The following is a 22,357-nucleotide window of genomic DNA, read 5'->3' as shown; positions in this document are numbered from 1 at the left end:
GTGTGTCTATAATAACAAATGATGAATGAGATCTCCTGGGAAAGCCAGTGTAACATCAATAAGAGAACTGATACAGGGTAAAAAAAAAAAAGGCAAAATCAATACAAAATTAATAAAGAATAAATAAGCAATAAGGAATATAACTAATTAATACTAGTCACCAAAATTTTACAGAAAACATGCCTCTTAAAACAAATGCAATTTAAATATTTGATGATTTTCCAAGGCTGGCTAATTAAGGTAACAACAAAGATATAATCTGTTTAGACTTCTGTATGATGTTTGACTTTTTGCTGCAAACATTTTGATTAAAAAATTAGCTCCACGTAATATCAATACAGCACACGCTAAGGAGAATAAGAACAGGGTAATTCACAAACCTGCAAAAGGGTTTATCAATGGGAAACCCTGATGGCGAGAGGATGCTCTTAGTGGGGTTCTGCATAGACTGTTGCTAGGTCTGTTGCTATCCCGTATTTCTGGAAGGCAGTTTGCAATCACCATTGGTAATATTTGCAAATAGCACAAAGGCTGTCAGCATGCTAAATAATGCAGAGAACGGAGCAACAGTGCACAGCAATAGACATCACTCAGCAAGTTGATCCCAGACAAGGTTATGGAGCCAATGACAAGGAGGAGCGGGGAGGAGGATTGTCAGGGCTTAGCATGCGAATCACTCAACACGAGCCGCCGCGTGTCAGGAAAGGGACTGCAACCTCTGCAGAGAGCAAGCTATCAAGTAGGGCAGAGAGGTGAGTCTTTGTCAGAGGACACACTTTTTTTCCTTTCATTGCCACCCCGACACTTGCAGGGGATTTTTCTAATATATCTTTTCCTGAGGAGGGATCCCCTTTGCCTGGGTTGACTCTCTAGGCAACACCTGTATTTTTGGGTCCTATCGGAGCAGTCCTACAGTAAGTACCTAAGTTCCCAGGCAAGCAGTGATGACAGATGCCCTGAAGGCCTTGAAAGGAAGATCCACTTTATCTAATTTAGGTGATTCAATTTAGGCAGGCAAGATCTCTCCTTGGAGGCCTCCAGAGCACCCTGCCTATCTCCGCTGACCATGTTGGGAATTTCAGCTCTTCTTTTGGGAGGAACTTGACACCGAGTCAGATAAACTGGATCACATTCCCTGTGAAGCCACTTGGCCTATATAAATCTAGAGTCTCTACTGATAGGGGAATCTGTATTGTGCACTCACAGGTATTGGCTAAGCAGCCTTTCTTGCTATTAAGTTCACTAAATCAGTCCAGTGCCACAAAAACCTGATACCACACATGAGAACATGAGAACATGTATGAGAACATACCACACCTTTACTCTATATAGTGCATACACTGTGTCAAAAGTTAAGAGCATCCAGAGTTTTCATCAAAGCCAAGATATGTCCTGAATTAAACTCATGCTTTGCCAGGAATTTAGGGCATGAAAATTGAATTTCCAACTGGTGTAAATGGGGACAAAATCACTGAGTTCCTGGTTTTATGGAGAAATAATGGTCCCTCCTTTTTCTAACGGTATGCTTTTCTTTTCTCTTTGCCTATCTCTCAGTTCCAGTCATTCATAATCCACTCTTCTATTTTTCTATTTTATAGCCATCCCACAGGAGTAATGTGAAACATAATCAATCAGTATTTGTAAAGCACTCTGAGGCTATCAGGTGGAAGGAAGTGTATAAATGCAAATTGTTACGATTGCTCTTACATTGCTACCAAGGGACCTGCAAACAGAATCAGGCCCTCATATATTCAGATATACACAGACTTAGTCACATCTTGTGAAAGCAGCCAGAAGATAAAACCTTAGGAAGCACAGGAAGATAGAGGTTTAATAAAATATAGGAAAAGATGGTTCAGGGATTGTTAAGACTAAGTCTTTGTTCTGCCACAGATTTTTGCCCAGTTTTGCTTCTAGCACTGTCTACAATACCTACATTTGGAGTATAATTACCCTGTGTTGTCTGTATCGGTCTATGTTGTTCATAATGTAGTGACCTACTCTTTCTGGGCTCCTCTTACAGTCAGTGTTATCTAATACAGCTTTTATGGTGCAATCCATGTGACTGTTATTAGACATCCACTTAATGATAAATGGATCTCATATGATGAGTGAAATTATGCCCAAGTGTTTCTCTTCATTGACTATACATTGTCTGGGGTAGACCCAGACAACTGTCTCAGATGTAGGCATCTACATTTGATTAGGCAAATCCCATCCTATAATTACCTCTGTCAGTAGATTGAATGGTGCCAGGGAACATTCCCAAGCCCTGGAATTCAATCATCTATACTCTTCAATTTTTAGAATACTGCCTGGAATGATTTTAGCCCCAAACAACCAGCACTTTCCTGAGTGGAGGTCAGGATCCAGCACCAGCCAGGGACTGTTCTGAGCTGGCGATTTGGATGCAGCCACCCTATTCCGGAGACTGCGATGCTTTAATGCTGTAGACACAGCCAGGCTGTGCCAGCTGGCCCCAGAGCTAGAAAATGGGCCCTGGCACTGCCTAGTTTACAAGGATAGTCACATCCACAGCTCAACACCCATCACAACTGCAGTGGTTCACCCAAATAGACCTGGTGATCCCAAGTTGACAGGACTTAAAGCCCTGCTGGATCCAAGCTGTTGAGTAGGATCCCATTGGAACAATGGGGCAGAGGCAGGAACAGGACCAGATCCCCTCCAGGCAGCATTCAAATATTTCACACTCCTGCAGCCACTGTCCCACTGGTTTCAGTTTGGTTTTGGTTGGGGTTTTTTTGGGGGGGCAAGGGTGTTTGTTTTGGTTTGTTTTGGTTTTTAATTCTGCATTACTCTTTAAAAGACAGAAAGAAGTTGGGCTGAGACACTTTGCATGGACTCATGACCATGTAGGTTTGCTCTTCACGAAACATGTTCTCTGGCTCTCTATTATAAATATCTTAAGGCAACGCAGCTTTTAGGAATAATAAAGTACTTTAACTTGAGACTCCTTTCCTAGGTAATAAATTAATTAGTTTTTATGCTCCTTTCTACCTCTTGTTGAAACCATCATGCCCTTCATGTCATTCAACAGCCAACACCACCACCAGGTGAGATTTATTGCATATCTCTTGATTTCATGTCAGTCTAAAGAAGTGGAGTTCTGAAGTTGACTGCACTTTGCCCTTTCCCATTGGTTTCTGTAGCAGCTTCTCTTACGGCGTTCAGCCCTGTCCTCACAGGACTCAGAGCAAAGGCCGTCCAAGGCCATCTCAGGCTGACAAAATTAGCAGAAGTAGCCTGCAGTAAAGGAGAAGGAGGAAACCTCTTAGGAGGAGTTTTTTGAAGGTGGTCTCTTCTACGAGACCTATAGCATCGCCTTTCCAGTCTGAACCCACCACTCTAAACAGAAAATAACACTGCCGTATGGCACCACCCTCTGATTTGGGCTAAAAACCAACACTACCCTCTATTCTCAGTAAGGAGGTGAAATAATGCAAGGCAAGTATCCAAGATGTTGTCAGGCCAAGGATTATTATCATCTATTTTCTTACTCGGATTCCTGTGCTTAGGACTCTCTTTTCCAGCTTCCTTTGGATCTGTAGCATTAAAAATACATTACAGGAGCTTCCCCCGTCAGCTTGAAAACCCACAGGGTAGACATTGTCTCTGTATAAAGCTCTTAAGGAGGATGAGGGTAGCAGGTACAATTTACAGTTCCACAGATCTCCATCTAGAGATGGGTTGTAGCAGACACCTTTGTTTTCAAAGTACTTTTCCAAATAGGCAGGGACATGAAAATAAAGACATATGGTAATGGCAGAAATGAATATTCATTGTTAGTCTTTTATGATAGTAGGAAGCACAGTAACAAGAGCTGAAAAGATGGGGCTTAATTTTTGCAGAAGCGATAAGGAGAAACACATGTGGGAGCATATTTGTTCGATTTTTTCACTCATCTGAGGTAGCTTCCTCAGTCATTTCCATTTTCTCCAGCTGAATCAATATTTTCTCTCTCACAAAAGAAAACAAAACCACAACTTAACCTCCCCACCCACACAAAACATATTACTTAACTGCCTGCTGCTCCCAGCTATCTTTGCAAGTTGTCTTCTTTCAGCATTTTGATTTTTCAGTCCTCTCCAGAAATTTAAAACATTAGCATTATGCATTTGATGATGATCTTACTTGTCACAGATCTCACAGCTCTTTGCTGACACCGGAGGCTTTTATCAGGTAACAGTGTGAATTAGCTATAGTTGCTTAGAAAATGGCAAGTATACTTTTGCAAATAAACAAAAAAACTTAAACAGGAGCAAAACCTGTTTTTTTCTTTCTAATAAATTTCCAAGAAAGCTTACAATTTTTGGTGAAAAACTGGAATTTTGAAAGAGTTGCAGAATTAATCAGAAAAACAATGTATTTCAAATCAGTTCCCAAAAGCTTGATTTTTGAATTGACAGATTTTGCTTTTCAAAACTAAAAAACTTGTTTGTTGTAGGAGAGACAGAACAATCCACTACATGTAGAATAAAACAGTGGGTTTATGCCCAATATTTTTCAAAATCTTTTTTTCATATGTGAAAGTATTGGCCAATTTTATTCAACAAATATTAACCCTTTGAAAACACTGGCTTGGCAATCTTTACTTATGTGAGTAGTATTTTAGCAACTTCACTAACTGCCCTGCAGCTACTTGAGGAAATAACACCTAATTAGGGAATAAAACTTCTATAATTTTCATGTTTTAACCCCAGCCAGCAGCTAAGCACCACACAACCACTCACTTCCCTCCCCACAGCAGGATGTGGGAGACAACTGGGAAAAAAGTGAAACTTTTGCATTGAGAAAAAGACAGTTTAATAGGACAGAAAAGGAAGAAAATAGTAATAATGGCAATAATAATAATAATAATAATATTAATAATAATAAAAGAATTAGAATGTACAAAACAAGTGATGCACAATGCAATTGCTCATCACTCACTGACCAATGCCCAGTTAGTTCCCAAGCAGCAGCCCCTGGCCAGATTTCCCTCCAGTTTATATACCGGGCATGACGTCCCATGGTCTGGAATACCCCTTTGGCCAGTTTGGGTCAGCTGCCCTGGCTGTGTCCTCTCCCAACTTCTTGTGCCCCTCCAGCCTTCTTGCTGGCTGGGCATCAGTAGCTGAAAAATCCTTGACTTGGTATAAACACTACTCAGCAACAGCTGAAAACATCAGTGTGTTATCAACATTCTTCTCATACTAGATCCAAAACACAACACTATACCATCTACTAGGAAGAAAATAACACTAGCCCAGCCAAAACCAAGACAATAATAAAGCTGAACATTTGAAAATATATCAATACATAAAGGATCTGATACTTGCTTCCTCCTATACAAGAGTTTCAAAAGCTCTCTAACATCTTCTTCTTTTGTTATTACCCCTACAGCCTCCTGTGTCCTCACTAACAGCCTGACTGTCCTTGCTTTTCATCAGTCTCAGGGGTTTCTGTTTAAAATCTCCAAAGTCAATGGGTGCACGTTTCTGGTCCTACAGGGCCTGACATCCTTCCTAAAAGGCACGAGGCACCTCAGTGTTTATGCCTTCCATTCCTGCAGCTGGCACAGTTTTCTCAACTATTTTCAAAATCACAACATAATGCAAAAACAAACAAGCAAATTCAACCACAGTAAGCAGAGTTCATTTCTTTTGCCCCTGAAGGGTCACCCCAGGTCTTACATTCTTTTTCCAGTGTCCTCATCCCCCCAGTACTAAGCAGAGACCCCTCTGTCTCCCTCTTTCCACCCCTGCCCTCCCTGCCTGGCACCTGTGTAGTGCTGGCCCTGCAGTTCGAGGAAGTTCAGACCTTAAATAAGAATTGCTAAGGGATTTTTCTCTTAAAATCCACATTTCTAAAACTAAACTCTATATCACACTGGAGTTTTTCTTTCCTGTTCGAGGTAGAAAATCATATAAGTGTATGAACATGAACTGCTAGTTGGTCTGAAGTTTGTTTTATTTACTCTTATGTACACAGCCTCTGTGGCTATTCTAAATTATTCCTCTGTTTTTTCACTATTTAATGTCTTTTTGTACAATTAATTTTTATTATATCCACCCAGCTATTAAACCATAACAACTTAAAATCACTATGTCAATAGGACTGTTTGTAGCTTTACTTGCTTGTGAATCAATGTATGGCAATCTGGCTCCCAGGCACCCAACTCTACCTTCTTCAGTACCTAAGCAGTGCACCTATGCCAACCCCTCAAGCCCGTTAATAATTCTTGTTTAAACTATCGACAAGTTTACTGTGTTTTAGTAACCCTCATTTTAGTAACCCTCCGAGCTGAACACGGTCTCCCAGTGCAGCCACATCAGAGTAACACAGAGGGGCTGTTCCTTCCCTGCTTTAGGATATCTCTGCAAGTACATTTGTGTTGCTTTGACTTTCTGCTATGTAATGTTTTTTCTGAAACCATGTCTACCTTGCCCTATGCTGTAATCCCGTTTTTTTTTTGTGCCAAATGATTTGTTCCCAAAGTTGTCTCCTTCTGGGAGTAGGCAACCCCAATTATTTTCCCCAGACACAGTTGCATTTTTTCCAAGCTGAATCTTGTTTCTGAGTGTTTCAAATCTCTCTGTGGTTTGTTATTTCTCTGGGCTCCAGACTCTGTGAACCATCATTCAGTTCCCCCAGCTAGCATCCCTGACATATCGGTTATTCCCCTTTAAAGAAGGTCTGTTGGATGACACCAACGCTGGTGCTGATGCCCTGCTTGTTTCTGAGATGTACTTCAAACTGACTTTTTACATCCTTCATGGATTTTGCCATCTGAGATGACCAATGCAATGCATTGGTCACTTGATCATCCATGTTACCTGCTGGGGCTCTTATGCCGGATCACACTTTCTTATTGTGTATTCCAAGAGACGGGCAAGACGAACTGCCAGTGCCCTTTGGCAATATTGCTTTATTTTCTTGCTCGGGAAGGAAGCAGCGTGTGCTCAGGCGCACCTTTCATTGCACGTATTTCTTTGCCCATTCTGTGCATGGTCTGTGCTTCAGCAATGCTGTGCCTGAATGCTCCACTGCAGCATCCTGGCAGACAGAAGTTGTCCAAAACTGGGAGAAGCTGCATAAAACCCCATCCATTGCCATACCTTATTTAGGCACTAGAGGGACCTGCTTCTTCTAGGGCGGTCCGGATTGCCTGGACTGTGTTCCTGAACTCTCCCTGTGGTCAACAGGATGATCTGGCCAACCTCCTGAGCAATGACCAGCTCAGGGCTTAATGGGCAAGGCCATGGCAACCAAGAGCACTGATTGCAGCTTTCTCCCTGCCAGACTACGTACCAACACCGTGTAAGTCCCAGAAGTGATGAGTTCCAAGGACCCAGAGCTTCTGCAGCTTGTGCTGAAGCCCACAGGGCTAAGGTACGTCTGCCAGGGGCACCCATAGCTTAGATATAGCGACATACTCTGTCAAAGGTTGTTATAAGCCTGCACGTATAGAAATGAGGAATCAGGTTCTGACTTCCCACTCAAGGTCTCACTTCTGTGTGTAAGTACAAAGGCTCAATAAAGCCTTTGCATCTAGACTTTATTCACTGGGAGCACTCAACCATTGGCATAAGTGCATCATAAAATAGACAAAGAGCTGTAATTTGTACCAATGGAGCTTAGCATTTCCTGGGGTTGTTGAGGCAGATTTCCATCACGGGCAATGCTTTAAGATGAGCAAAGAGGAGGCTGATGGGGTCTTTTCTGCAGAATTTCCCACCTTCGACCTCTCCTTCTTGTTACCTGCAAGAACTCCAGCCCACATTTACAAGGACCTCCAGACGAGCAGTATCTAGGCCACTAAATAAAACCAGCCTGTATTTGAAAGGTGTGATGCGCTTGCAGCACCCATTCAAATGTCTAAAAATGAAGCCAGTTTTACTGAAGCAGTTGTGCATCTTAGCCCCTGATTCCAGACAGGTAGGTTTCCAATCCAATGCTCCCAGCCTCTCTGTTGCATCCCTTGGAAGAATTTCACATTTTTGCACTTCTGCAGGACCTCGAGCTCCCAATCGGAATCGCTGTCTGGGACCTAACACAAGCCCTCCAAAGCCCTGAAAGATGGGCTCCTTTGTATGTCCTCTTCATCCCCGCAGAAGTGTGTGTGTAGGTGTGTCAGCATGAAAGAGATTGCTGAATATGCCTTTTTTTCTCCAAAACACTGATAATTACTTCAAGCTGAGCATAGCCAGCTGTTTGCCTAGTCCTGGATCGGGCAGAGTCTGCTAACTGACGGTCTTGAGCTCCCCGGTTTTCACTCTCCTTCTGTTTCGGGAAGGGTTTATTATGGAAGAACCTTGCTCTCTCAGGCTTTGCACAACGTCCTTGGTCCCATCCCCAAATAAATCCGTTTCTGTTTGAAAACTAGCTGAAATACAGCAGGAATCTGGTGGAGGGGGAGACACGGAGCAGAGATCTGCATTTTTCGGGTTTTGTTTTTTTTTAATTACATTTCTGCAATTTAGACTTAAGCGTTAAGTAGAAAGCTCCTGCAAAGCAAGCCTGCCTTTTCTCCTGCCTTGCCTGCAAGGGGCTCTTAGGTCTGCGAGGGCTGGACCTGCTGTCCCGAGCAGTCCGGGCTGAAGCTGCTGGAGGAGCAGAGCTCGCTGCCTGGAGAGTTGGTGGGCAGCTCTCCTACCGCAAATGCATGCATTTCTCTGCTGCTCTCCTTTGGTCTGGGGAGCTGCAGAATTTTTTCTCCTCTTATGTAATGGTCTGCTGATGTCTTTGCTCGGAAAAACCTCTTTCTCAGCTGGAGGGTTGTCAGGAGCCCCGTCCTACCTCTCTGGGGTCACTGCTCGGGGAGATGCTGGCCGGGGATTTTTTTTTGGGGGGGGAGAAGGTACGGGGGTGTCGGGCAGCAGAAGGGAGCAGCTCACTGCCCCTTCCTCCCCTTGCCCCAAATCTCGTCCCGGAGTCACTCTCCCCACCCGTGGGAGTACGGGGCAGCTCTGCCTGGGTGACCTGGGGCTGCAAATGGGGGAAAAGAGAGAGGTGGCACTTTGGGCTGGGAGCTGTGGGTGGGTGGGTGGGTGTCCCAGGGACCACGGGGGGGCTGGGTGCGGCGTGGATGGGGGGGGGGGGGGATGCAGCAGCCGTGGGACCGGGGGACGGAGAACGAAGCTCGGCTGCTTCTACCGTGGGGAAAGCGGTTTTGCAAAGTCTCCGGGCAAAGCTCTCCCTCCTCCGGCAACCGGAGGGGAGCAGGGGTGGCCGGGCAGGGCGGGGGGGGGGGGCGGCGAGGGAGGGACACGGGGGGGTCGGGGGACCTTAAAATGCAGCATCATCCTCCCACCCCCGGCAAATTCCCCGGGGGGGGGGGGGGGGAGAAAGGCGAGCAGTGGTGCTTTGTAGAGGGGGGAGCCGGGGGAAAAAGTGGGGGGCGGAGAAGCGGTGCGCACCGCGGGGCTGCGCGGAGCGGCCGCGGGCGCGGAGCGGGCACTGCAGAGCCGGCAGAGCTCCCGGTGCGACGCCGGTGAAAGGGGGGCAACCCGGGCGGGGAAAAAGGGGGGGGGGGTGATGCTAGTTGGCTGGGGGGGAGGGAGGAGAGAGGGGAAAAAAAAAAAAGAGGAAAAAAAAAGAGAAAAAAAGAGGGGGGGAAAAAAGAGAAAAAAAAAAAAAGCAAGGACCCCCCCTCCCTCCCTCCTCTGCCCGGTCCCTTCCACCCGCGACACACACACACACACGCGCGCACACACACACACACACACACAGCCCATTGATCAATATTTGGCTGTCTTGCTGCAACTTGCTGCAGTCTTTTAAAGGAGTAGTAGAGAGAGAGGGAGCGAGAAAGGGGAACTGACAGGAAGGGGTAAGGAGCTACACATGTCACATGTGCTTTCTAAGACGGCCAGGAGCATCTGCAGGCTGGATCTGGTGGAGGATGCTGCGGCAGGTGATACACAGAGGGCTCCAGTCGTTTTTCTACAAGCTGGGCTTATTCGTGAGCAGGCATCCGGTGTTTTTCCTCACTGTGCCCGCAGTCCTGACCATCATCTTCGGCTTCAGCCTGCTCAACCGCTTCCAGCCTGACACTGACCTGGAGAGCCTGGTAGCCCCCAGCCACAGCCTGGCCAAGATCGAGAGGAGCTTAGCCAGCAGCCTTTTCTCCCTCGATCAATCCAAAAGCCAGCTGTATTCGGACTTGCACACCCCGGGGAGGTATGGCAGGGTGATTCTCCTCTCCAAACCCGGAGGCAATATTTTGCATCAGGCTGATGTGATCCTGCAGATCCACCGAGCCGTGCTGGAAATGAAGGTGAACTACAAAGGCTATAATTATACTTTTTCCCATCTGTGTGTGTTGAGAAATCAGGATAAGAAATGCGTGCTGGATGATATTATTTCAGTGCTAGAGGATCTGAGGCAGGCTGCCCTCTCCAATAAGACAACAGCCAGGGTGCAAGTGAGCTATCCCAACACTAAATTAAAGGTATGCTCTTACTGCATGCTTTTGCCAATTAAAGAGGCAGCACTTCATTTCTTGTCCTAAGCAGCAAAGAGGAATATAATCATATCTCTCTCTATCTAAATGTGTGTGAGCTGGGCTTTCCTCGGGAAGCAGCTGAAACCGGTGCCTTGCTATTGTTCTGTACGAGGAGGGAGGGTGGGGGGACCGTACGCTAACCAGGAGAAGCAGGGACCGGAGAACAGCCTCGGGACCGGGAGACCTTGCATTGCCTTGAAGGGTTAATACATCGGGGAAAAGGGGCAGGAGGTCGGGGGTGTGTGTGTGAGAGTGTGTGTGGGGGGTCACTATCACCTTCCCCCACCACCACCACTGCCGTGGTGGGATAATTTATCTTTAATATGGCCAGAAAAGGCTTTCCTCAAATGCACAGTGAGCTCCTCTATCTCCCTGCCCCTGCGAGTGCCGTAGGAGCAGCAGGAGGTTTGGGCCAGAAGCGATTTCAGGTGTCCTGCCTTCTTTTTCTTTACCTGCATGCAAAGAAGGGGATGGGAGGTGGAATTTTTTTCTCTTGGTGTGAAAATAATTAACTCTGCCGCTGATGGATGGGCTGGAGTTTTGGGACGGCTCCCATCAGCTAGAGGCTTCCAGCAAAGGCGAAACAAGGTAAAAGGTGAAAGAAGTTTCAGTCCTTCCAATTAAAAGAATAAACAATTCGGCACAAATGATCTCAGGAATATTTCCCTGGCACACAAGCACCCACCTGCTTTCCCTTTCATCTGGACCAATCCAGTTCACCAGGACTAACCTGCCGTGAGCAAATAAGGTGCAAAGTTTGCAGGTGGCTGCCAAAAGAAGTTTCTGTGAGTTACTGTGTATCTGCATGCTCCCCCAGACATTGCGCCAGAGGCAGGATTTATTGAACAGAGTGTAACAAACTCCCTAGCACACTAGTTACTCATGGCTCAGGTCATAGGGAAGAGGATACGGTCCTTCTCGTAAACCAGAGAGGCTCTTGGGGTTACCTGTCCCCCTTTTTTCAAAGAGCTCCTCAGGGATGAGGGGGGTAGTGCTCTTACAAGTACCGGCCAGATCCTGAAGTTATCTTTTGTTTCTTACTGTTCATTTACCATGAAAAAAGTAAAGCTAGTCCCAGCCCCCAAAACTGAAGCAGAGACATCGATTGACTTTATTGGTCTTTTTGCTTCAGTAAAAGGGCCGGGTGGGACAGTTGGGATTTGGTCCCGTCGCTCTGGATGTCACAGTAATTGCTTTGTGCAGAGTTGTGGCTGTTTGAGTTGAGAGTGTGGAAACAAAAAGGTGTCCTTGCTGCTGCTGGAAAGTCCTGAGTGCAAGGAGTGCTCAGAAACACAAATTGTTCTGGACTAAATATCCCTGAACAAATTTTATCTTTCAGTTTGCTGGGAAGACAACCCTCCTATTGCAGAATTAAAGTGCTTGCTTTCCATTTGGTTTATTTTTAAAGTCAAGATTAAGTTAATTCCATGGAGAACACTGATAATCTAGACTAACATCATTATAAAGCAGCTTTACACAGAAATAGTCATTCTACTCCCACAATCCAGATTAATTTTCTTGTGTAGAGAAACCCTAACTGAGCTTGGCAAAACTAGGATGGGGTCACTTGCAATGTAGTTTTTTACTAGGAGAGTGCCTACATCTCCTCCTTTTTTTAAAGATAAAAGCAAAGGAAAAAATAATGTGGTCTGGATTCATGATTTATTGGAATAAAAGTGATCAGTAGATAATTCACACAGAGAAAGGTTTTCCCAAAGTGTTGATGTCTGACTCTGAGCACTGCCGAATACCAGCCCAGCACCTCCAGTCCCCCAAGTAGCTGTTGTGTATCATCTTCTAGACGAAGGAATAAATGCCCTTAAGTATCTAGGTTTAAAGTTGGACAGAGCAGGCAGCCTTCTACCCACTTCTCCGTGAAGGGAGGTAAAGCCACCAAAATCTGTGACTGCACCTTCGAGAAAAGCTAACAATTACAACCCATTTCTGCAGACAGGCAGAGTCCCTGGTGTTACTAAGACAGAGAAACACACTTTGCCACAATTTTTCTTTTTTCTGGTACGATAAGTACTCTGTTGTGGGACTGTGGTCAGCCCCGAACCCAGACTGCCCTTCAGCTGTGGTGTATCCTCAGAGACTCACCTCCTCCGGTCTCTTCTGGGAATAAATTACTACTTTGTATAGATTAATTCACTAGGTCATCTCTGTCATCTCTGTTGCCCCATCTACCAAGGGTTAGGAAGCTGTGGGCAAATGTCTCTTGCTCTCCTTCAAGCCATGGCCAAAATCTTGGTTTAGTCCAGGCTCTGAGGCTATTTACTGACCTCCTCCTCTCTGCACCTCTGAGCAAAGGCTGTAGAAACGCAGGACTGTGCTGCCTGTTTTGGGGTGTCTAGATGTGTTTAACCAGAAACATCTTGGATGCTGCACCCACTAGGGGAGATCAGCCTCTGGATGTTCTGCAATGGGAAACAACCCCTATGGCTGTAGCTATGAGGTTTTTTATTTCTTTTTACTTGAGTCGTGACATGAAGGAGCGGTTGTGGCTAGACCTCATGGGAATGTAAACGAGAGGGCCAAATCTGCCTGCCCTTATTCAGTATGGACCAGTGTTCACCACACTCACCAGTCCGTGTCCTTGGGAGCTTTCTCAGCCAAACTTCCCTGCACCATAAAGACCCGCCAGGATCTTCTAGGTTGCCTCAGTTTCTCAAAGGACACACTGCTTGCTTAATGCTGGGAGATTTTGCTCTGTCTTGTTCTTTGAGTAATGGCCTCAGATTGAATAAAATTCTTCTAAGAACAATACAGTGGGTTTACAAACTGTGAAGGTGTCCCAGATGTGTTTAGTCTGCAGCCGACACGGGTCAAGTGTCAGCCTGTACTGGTTTGGAAACCACAATGACAACGTTGAGCTGTTCCAACCCCTCTCCTGCCCCATCTGGGAGCTGCAAAATCATCTTGTAGGTTTTTTCCCTCAATCTTGTGAGCACCACTCACTTTGTCCCTCTTCTCGTCTCCTGCCGGAGGCCAGATTGGTTTGATTCTCCCAGGTGAGGCTGGCTGAAGGCTGGCTGTGGGTGAGCTCTTGCCAGGTCTTTGAGGGGAGCTTTGTGGGAGCCGTACGACCAGGTTTCAGCAAACTGCTCCGGTTTTGAAACAGCTGCTACTGGGCTGCAAAATCTAATGAAACTGCTTGGCTTTTCCTAAGAAAATCTGGCTGTGAAGGGTAATGATTGTTTAATCGTTACTTGCTGTAGTGTTGGAAGAGCTTATAGCCTTGAATACATCTATCTTCACTGCCCCTCTAAGTTGGGAAGTCTTGGTCTCTCCACTCGCCAGATAAAGAGCAGAGAGATGGCACTTACATCCAGAGTGCAGACTGCAGTGTGGTTTCAAATGCCTGAGAAGGGATTAAAATCCACTCTGGCAACACAGCGCTCATTGTAGGCTAGTTTACTCTTCTGAAAGGCCAGGTGAATCGGGCTGTAGGAAAACGCCTGCTCCCATTGCTTTGGGGACACTGTCTAGCCTGTTCACCGTTACTGCTACGCTACGCTGCAGTCTGCAGCCCAGCCAGAAGAGTGACTTGCCCAAGGTCATGCAGACAGACCGCGGCGGAGCAGGAAAACAAAGCTGGATGTATAAAGTCTTGATGAAGACTTGTGAGATATGTCCTGGAGCAAGATTTCTCATGCTTTCCCCAGGCCAGGACGAAAAAACAACGTTCCTGTGCTTGGGGTCTGGATTGTGCCCTAGCCACATGGACTGGACCAGTCTACACTGAGCACTGACCATCAGTCATTAAATTGTTAAATCACAAGTTTTGACAAATCGCGGCATAATTTTTGTCAATTAAGACTTCCAGGACAGTGCCTGGACATGACTTGGGAGGTAACATGGGAAAGGGTCCGTTCCTTGTTAGTGTATTTACTCTGTTCTAGGGATAACCGTGTGTATCTGCTTGGATATGTTGTACCCCTGTCCCCAGGGCCAGAGTATGGTCTGAGGCACATTATATTTATTGGTATAGACAGAATTATTGATTACCTGGGGATTACTTCTTGTGTACTACCAGATATGAAGAAGGAGATTGTGTTTTGACCCTGATTTGCCAATAATCCTAGCAAATTTGCTGTCCTTATCAGGAAAAAAGAAAAAACAAAAATCACTACAAAGAATGAAAATTATTTCTGAACACAGTCCTTACCCAGAGGAAAAAAAAAGGCATGAAAGCATTTTTTCAGGTATTTCACCTTTACTGTTTCTTTTCATGTTTATTTGCTAGTTTGTCTGAGAAAAGATAATAACTTAGAACTTATCTCTCTCTGAGATCAGAATGAATATGACAACTGCTGGTTAAAAGCAGCCTTTGTAAGCAGATTGGTTTTTGTAATACCGCCTCCAATTAATTAAGTATCAGCCATTTATGAACACTAGGCTAAACAGCAGCCAATAAAGCAGACATCTCCATTACCACATTTGTGATAAACACATCAACTGGATATTGAATCCTTTATTGTGTAAGTAGAAAAGTTACTTGCATTCACGTAGCATCTTGAAACCTGTAACTGCAGATTTGCAGCTGCCCAGATTCTCAATTTTTCTTACACTAACAGCTGTACTTTTAAATGACTCTTGCTCCGTTTGCCTTCATGGAGTCTTTCCCACTGCTCTAAGATTAACCCCTCCTTAGAGGACCCCCAGGCACCGACCACCTCCATGGGACAGAGAGGATATAAAACCAGAGCCCACCTACATCAGAGTAGGCATATGTGTATCAATAATATCCACAAACTGATTATTCCTCCAATAAAGTGGGTCTGAGTATAAGATTACTCTGACTCCTAGGACCATATGCTTCCTTGGAGGCAGTGTGGCTCTGTACCCATTTGTGATACCACCCGTCCCAATCCAAGCCTACGGCTCAGGATCCTGTGAAGTGCTCTGTGGCTGGCAAAAGCTGCTAAGTCAAAGCAAAGTAATGAAACACGAGCAGGGAGAAGACCAGGAGAGGAAGGCTGGAGGCTGCAGATAGTTTTCATCTCAGCCTCTCGGATCAAGAGAGGATTGGGCAGGCTGAGCTCGGAGTAGCTACTCAGTAGCATGAAAGCAAGTGGAAAATATTTGAAGGCAAGTTGCCTCTTCTGGCTCACAGGTTAGGAAACTTATTTGGAGAAAAAGAAAAAAAAAAAAAAAGAGCCTCTTGCTCTTCCAGCTGTGTTTCCGTACTGTCCGGCAGGACTAGGAAGGGCTCCTCACCCTCCTCGCCTGGAGGGACCGGCGGAGCTGGTGTCTGTGCCGTGTCAGCTGTGCTCTTGCTGAGAGATGTCCCTGCAGCTATCGGCTCCTGACGACATGATCAGACAGCCTGCCTGCTCCGTGTGGGCAAGAAATGAAGTGTTTCCTTGCATGTTTTAGGAAAATTCTCCACTCCTTCCTCTATTTAGTACATTAGGAAAGGTCTCTTTCTTAGCTCTGATAGACCAAGTGTTAAGACAACCCTCTTGCCTAAAAGGCAGGACAAACTATGAGCCCTGACTGCACCAGGGATATGAAACCAGGTTACCCTGTACGAGGACAAGCTATCCCAACATGAACAAATAGCAGAAAGACAGCAGAAACCTATCAAAGTAAGGATGGGGTTTAGGGTTCTCTTTTTGCATTGCCGTTCTTCAGTTATGAACTTAACTTTCCGTACCAGTCCCTGGGGTAAATTCCACCTTCACCCCACCGGGGCTGCAGACAGAAGGTTCCTTGGGATTGGGGCTCACTCATTCCCAGCTAGTGGCTGAGAGCAGTGGCCATGTCGAAGACAGCAAAGAAAATATTCTCTGTTGACCTCTCAGACGACCTTGTCCAGCTGCTTCTTGCCTTTCCCTCCCAGCTATTCCACTTTTTAGTTCTGTCAGCACGTGCTGGGGCACATGGCCTTTTATGCAGTGCCAGGCCTTCTGGAGACCTTGCCATGATGTGAATAATAATAAAGAAGCAATTGGAAGGTTGTTTGGGTAAAGAGAAAAGGAAGATGCAATTGCAAGCACCTTCAGTGAGTAACGACTGCTCATCGCTGTGGATTTGGGATAGATGTCAACCACTTGCCAAAGGTAGAAAGTCCAGTAGCACTTTGCCATCTTCCTACAGTAGCTACTCTGCTGTGGACAGGAAAAAAAGTTATTTCCTTTACTAAATATTCGTTAATGCTTGGCAGTGTTTCTACACTGACATAACATCTTCTAATCTCAGCCATCCCTATGCCTTTCCAAAACGTCTTTGGAGCCCCTTACTGTAGTGACTGTGTGAGCTGTTGGAGGGCTCTGAACTTCTCCCTCTGGATATACAGCAGATGGGTATTCTTGCTATCTGTAATAAGAATTAAAACAAATTCAGGTACTGCCATGCTAGCAAGGCGAGAAAATACAATTGACAAGCCTTAGTAAAGAAGATGTGGGATCTTCCCAGCCAGAGAAAGATGTTTTTGTGGAGAGGAGAGGAGAGGAGAGGAGAGGAGAGGAGAGGAGAGGAGAGGAGAGGAGAGGAGAGGAGAGGAGAGGAGAGGAGAGGAGAGGAGAGGAGAGGAGGTCCTTAAACTAACATTAACTCATTAAATATATGTTCTGTGGGAGAAGTGGGAGGAACTTTGCAAGGTGAAAATTAGATTAATAAATTTGTTGAGAAAAGTTCTTAAATTATTTAATGACCTTTATGTATATGTAGGTATGTATTTTACATACAGGTCTGTCTTAGTCAGTAAACAACGATGTAGATAAGGTTGTGCTAGACATTTTGAAAATAATAAACTAAGAACAAAACCTGTATTAAACCTTTCTATCCATTAAGAGATAAAAGACCCCTATGCAGAGCTCTGCACAGTTGTTATTACAGAAATCATGGTGAAAAAACCTGCTGACTGTTTTTCCAAGAGGAGTGAATTGAGTTATTAAAATAAAGATCTTGCATTTCTACAGAAAAATTTTAATTTATGCAGACCCCACATCCATTGCACACTCCTAGTGCAAACAGTGAGACATGCTGTGCATGGCTGGGACTTGAGCTGAAAAGCAGCTTTAAATATAGATGAAAAGAAGTCTTCAACAACATAGGAAAGCAGGTGCTGTGCGTGATGGAAAAGAGAGGGGAAGACAACGGGAGGCAGAAAGGGCAAGCTATAGTCTTTTGTACCTCTGTTGCTTACTATATTAGTCCTGTTCTCTGTTTTCCTACCTACCAAGGCGCAAGATGCTGAAGTGGAGAATAGATAGCAATGGAACTTCTTGGTAGTGGGGCAGTGAAGCATGCTACAAAGGGGGAGATCAGTGACAGAGCTCCTGAGCATCGCAGAGATGATCACATGCAGTGGCACATGTCATTGCCCTAGCCCTGGATTCACTGGGCGTGAATTACCCTCACTTTTACACTGGTCAGGCCATTTAGGAGCAGGAGCTTTGGGTGAAGTGCTTGGAGATCTTTGATGACGCTAGCAAGTGCGATCTGGTGGCAGCGGGACGATTTCCAGCTGAAAAAAATTACCGTGGAACCAGCTCAAGGGCAAACTGGGAATAATTTGTTGGTGGGCAGCTCTGGTATGGCACTAAAATTTTGCTGAAGCTTTTTTTTCTCCTTAACCCTGCTCACACGTTGGTGGGTAATTCCTGCACGATGCCAGTTCTGCATGCCCAGCAGCGGCTCTGTGAGATGTCGGACTGTCCTCCCACAGCTCTGAGTCTGCCAGATCAGCTTTTCTCCCTGGTTTTGTGTTTTGGCACCAAACATGCCCTGCTCCAGTCCACTCTCACTAGCAAACTGGTACCACGGCCAGGGAGCTGCTGGGGGGATCGCAGGTTGTGAGACCAGTATGTCACTACCTGGTTAATATTGCAGAAAGGTTTTGGTCTAATAATGGGCTATAACTAAGATGGAGAAAGTCAGTCAGCACCACAGGTGTATAATGTTTCCTGAATACATATGATGGCAAATGTTTCGGCCTCTCCCCGAATAATTATTCTTTGAAAATTTGCAATTGCACAAGCCCTAAAGCCCGCTTGTCTGCTCTGAGGGCATCTGAGAAGGCAAAGGGCAGTGCTGCCTGCCTGTCCCTTGCTGTTGAAGGCAATGCACCTTGCAAAGACTTTAAGTTTAATGCAGCCCACCTACCTAGGGTATGCAAATTGAGATTAAAGGTCAAGCTCCTAATGGGCCAGTCTGCCATAATTAGTTTCCTTGTGCAGTCGGTGGGAAGCCCTGGAGGTGCCACTGAATACCTCCACAGGGAAGCCCAAACACCTACTGTGTATCCTCTTGCAACATATAGGGAACATAAACATCACCTATAGGACCGGTTCAGTGGGCGCCCAAATCTTGTGCCCAAGTTAGGTACCTAAGCAAGACAGAAAAGTTGCCCTTGTGTAAGACAGGGTCTTGCTTTTCTTACACCTTGCATAACTGCTTCCACCAGGGTTACACAAGTGTTGTCAGTCTGACGGGGAGGTGTTATTCTTACCACTCACATGGTGTGGTTTTGCACATGTGTCAACAGCTTCGTAAAGGGTGGTACGATTCAGAAGTTGTCATGGAGCATTTTCCTGCTTCTGACCTAAATCATGTATTACCTGTGCTAAATCATGCATTCCTTGTGCTAAATCACGTTACCTGTGCTGCATATAGGGCCGGCCCATAAAATTTCAGCTGATTTTTTTTCTATCAGAAGTTACAGTAGTCTTGAAATCAAAAGCATCTGTGAAACAATGTCTACCTTGCCCTTAATTAAGTCTTGGAGGTAAAGAAGAGAAGGGCACATTCCCATAGTTTCATTTTGACATGCTCCCAACAAAACACTTCCATTTTTTTGTGTTGAAATGGTTCTTTCAAAGTATTCTTTCAAAATTCTTTCCAAAATATTTTGCTCTTACATTATACTTTAGATTAGAAAATAAAGGAGAAAAAAAAATATGTTACTTTAGAAGGAAATATTTTCCCATGTTCAGACTTTGGGGAAGGAGAAGTTGCTCTGGTTTGAAAATCGCAGAGAAACGAAGTGACCCCACCAGCGCTGCCTGGCAGGATCCCTGCATGGCTGAGGACACAGCCCAGTCCCCGTGGACACGAGTGTATCCCCTGACAGGCCGCTCTGGCTCTTGTTAATGCCATTTTTCTCTGGAGACCAAGGCACTGTATTGATGGGCCAACTGATCCTCACTTCCAGTTTTCCGAGCAGGTTTAGTTTGTGAAACAGTTTGCAGTTCATTAAGAAGAAAGATGCTGTTAGCAGTACTTCATTATGCAATGCAATCTCTTGTTTGATGGGACCTGTGACTTAACCATAAATCACCCTTTTCCTAACCATTTTCCAGGATGGTTTCTTAGAGTAGATTTTGATTCATTAACAAAATACATTAACAAATTCAGTGCTGAGCAGATGCAACATGGAAATATTCATGTGCATTTTTCTCCTTAAAATCCACACTTCAGTTTGCTCATGTTCTTAACTCCTGTCCCACTGAGTGAAGATTTATATACAGATAAGTACAAAACATCCTCCAAAAGATATTACACCACATAAACTTTTGGATCCAGATGACAAACCTGCTTCTCTCCAGGATTGGCTGGAAATTGTGGTAATAAATGCTCTACCAGCGGTGTTTCTTTGTTAACTAACATTAATTTTCCTGTCCAGAAGGGACTTTTCCATCTGCACATAAAAAACACTGGCCACTCAGTTGATGCACAACAGATTTATCATTGTAAATTGCATAGAAAGTTGGGACACCAGCAAAGAAACATGAACATTTCTGAATATTTACAAATGTCTCTCCAATCCCTTTTTTCCCCAGGCTTCAAGATTAGCACAAGTATTAGGCTTTAGGTATATAGCCCAAAATAAATTTCACAAGCTTGACAAGCTTAAAAGCTCCCCTGCTGTCATAAAGTATTTGATGTTTTGTTTTTGAGAAGAAATTACTTTTAAAGAAAAAGTATTTTGTTCTCCTAAAAGAATAAAGCTAGTATGCTTACAACGTTTACCAGCTTCTTGCATCTAGTGTAAGATTTTGGAGGTGGGAGAAAGAGGAGGACATCCTTGAAGGGAAATTTGTGTTACATAAATGCCAAATACTGTCATTGCATATGTTCAGTGGTCTTTTCATAAGAATATTTACCTCAAAAGGAAGGTTAAAACATGTCATTTGTCACTACTTAACAGATCTGAACAATGCTCCTTTAGGAATGATTATGATACTTTTCTTGTGGAAAACCCAATTATTCTTAGAAGTAGCAAAAATGACAAGGAAAAATAAGGCAGAACAGGACATTTTTCCACTTCCTTTGGAGCAGCTTAATAAAAGGTAACCAGGATAGAGAATAGCCCAGAATGAAACTCAAAGAAATTCAAGTGCACCCCTAAACCATTTGAACTGGGTCTCTGAGCTGAACTATAGCCTCTTCCATGTAACATCAAGAGGTCAAAGACGTAAAAAGTTTATAAGGTCAGTCTAGCCCATTCCCCAGCCTGTGCAGGATTATGGGGAAATCCTAATAGAAAAATTAATTCAAATTGGCTTGGATGGGAAATCAGTCATGTGGGTTGGAAACTGGCTGAAAGATTGTAAACGAAGAAGAATCATGATAAATGATAATGTAACAAGTTTATGGAAGGTATCTTGCAGGGTATCTGGAGAATTTGTGTTAGGCCTGGTCTCATCTAACATCTCTATTAATTATCGGGAAGTGGAATTGAATTGCACAGGAATGAAATTCACAGATAATATTAAACAAGGAGGACATGTCAGCAGCAGCTGAGTCAGAGAATTTACACAGACAGAACCGGAGCAGTTAGAAACCCGAACAGAAAATAAAACAATTTTCTGAAGAGTTTTGGTTGCATTCTGGTCCCCAAAGGGCAGTCTAGGGTTCTCCCTTGGAACAGATTCCTGTTAGCTGAGTTTTGCAAACTTCGAATTGAAGATGCAGTGCTTAAATGATATGACCAAGGTCAAAGACAAAGTTGATGTTAAAGTTGGGATTTTACAATCCCCACAGAAAGGGCACTTAGTTTTACTTCTGCCTCTGACTCTGCTTTGCAAGTATGGACATTTCACCACTCGGTGTTGTCCTTCATCCTTCACCTTCTTGCAGATCAAGTTCTGCAGGACAAAGACAGCTCCGTATGTTGAGTTTGAACGGTGCTTTGGAGGCTGTAGATGATGTGTTAAATGATCAGTGAAGCCTTGATAGATTATTGCTTTGCCTTAGTCCTTTTGTTATCTTTCTAGAATGAAATGGGTCTTGGAGTTTTGTGCCGACTGTGCGGATTTGGGATGGGCTAACCTTGAATTTTTTTTGCCATGTTGTGCATCATCTGATTGTTCCTCAGCACTTCAGATTCAAATATTTTCACAATGTCTAATGCCTAATGTCACAAATTGGCTCCATTTTGTCCCTGTTGGATTTTGTCATTCATTAATTATATTCTGGTTGTGCCAGGGAAAAATTCTCGTAGCAGACAGTCTTAAAACTCAGTTGAGCAGCATAGTTACAAAATATTCAGCTGGATCATTTCTACTGGTTTCCGTCCAGCTTGAGTGTGATTGCAGACCAAGTCTCTAGGAACAGGTTGGTGATGTTTGTGAAGTGGATTGTGGAATCAGGCCACTTCTACTCCTCTTCTTGACAAACGTCCACAACGTCAGGGCATTTGCTGCAGCAGATGGTCCCTGGTCTGGTCTGCAGAGTTAGGCTGTGACCCTGCCCTGCTACTGAGGGTCCGTGGTGTGGCAGTTTGTGGAAACTCATACAGAGAGTCACGATCGGAATGTTCATCCCAAAGATGGGCTATATTTCTTCTAGTTTCAGCCCTTTTATGTTCAGCATCTAATCTAAACTGAGCCCAATGTGCAA

The 22,357-nt window shown here is 44.6% G+C and overlaps 1 protein-coding gene across 3 annotated transcripts in view; it reads left to right on the top strand.

Moving 5' to 3' along the window:
- The first annotated feature begins 9,459 nt into the window (after window positions 1-9,459).
- Window positions 9,460-22,357, top strand: part of PTCHD4 (patched domain containing 4) — an 85,631-nt gene continuing 72,733 nt past the window's right edge. Inside the window, exons 1-2 of one of the 3 annotated variants that reach the window (XM_075049831.1) lie at window positions 9,460-9,470; window positions 9,904-10,453. In XM_075049831.1, coding sequence (XP_074905932.1) covers window positions 9,905-10,453 — 549 coding nt within the window. In that variant the 5' untranslated portion in view covers window positions 9,460-9,470; window position 9,904. Of the gene's footprint in view, window positions 9,471-9,853; window positions 10,454-22,357 lie in introns of those variants that run through there. The other 2 variants (XM_075049830.1, XM_075049829.1) reach the window with 2 other exon arrangements.

Source organism: Buteo buteo, chromosome 17, assembly GCF_964188355.1.
Source record: "Buteo buteo chromosome 17, bButBut1.hap1.1, whole genome shotgun sequence".
Taxonomy (NCBI): Eukaryota; Metazoa; Chordata; class Aves; order Accipitriformes; family Accipitridae; genus Buteo; species Buteo buteo.
This window is presented reverse-complemented; position numbering and strand designations above follow the sequence as displayed.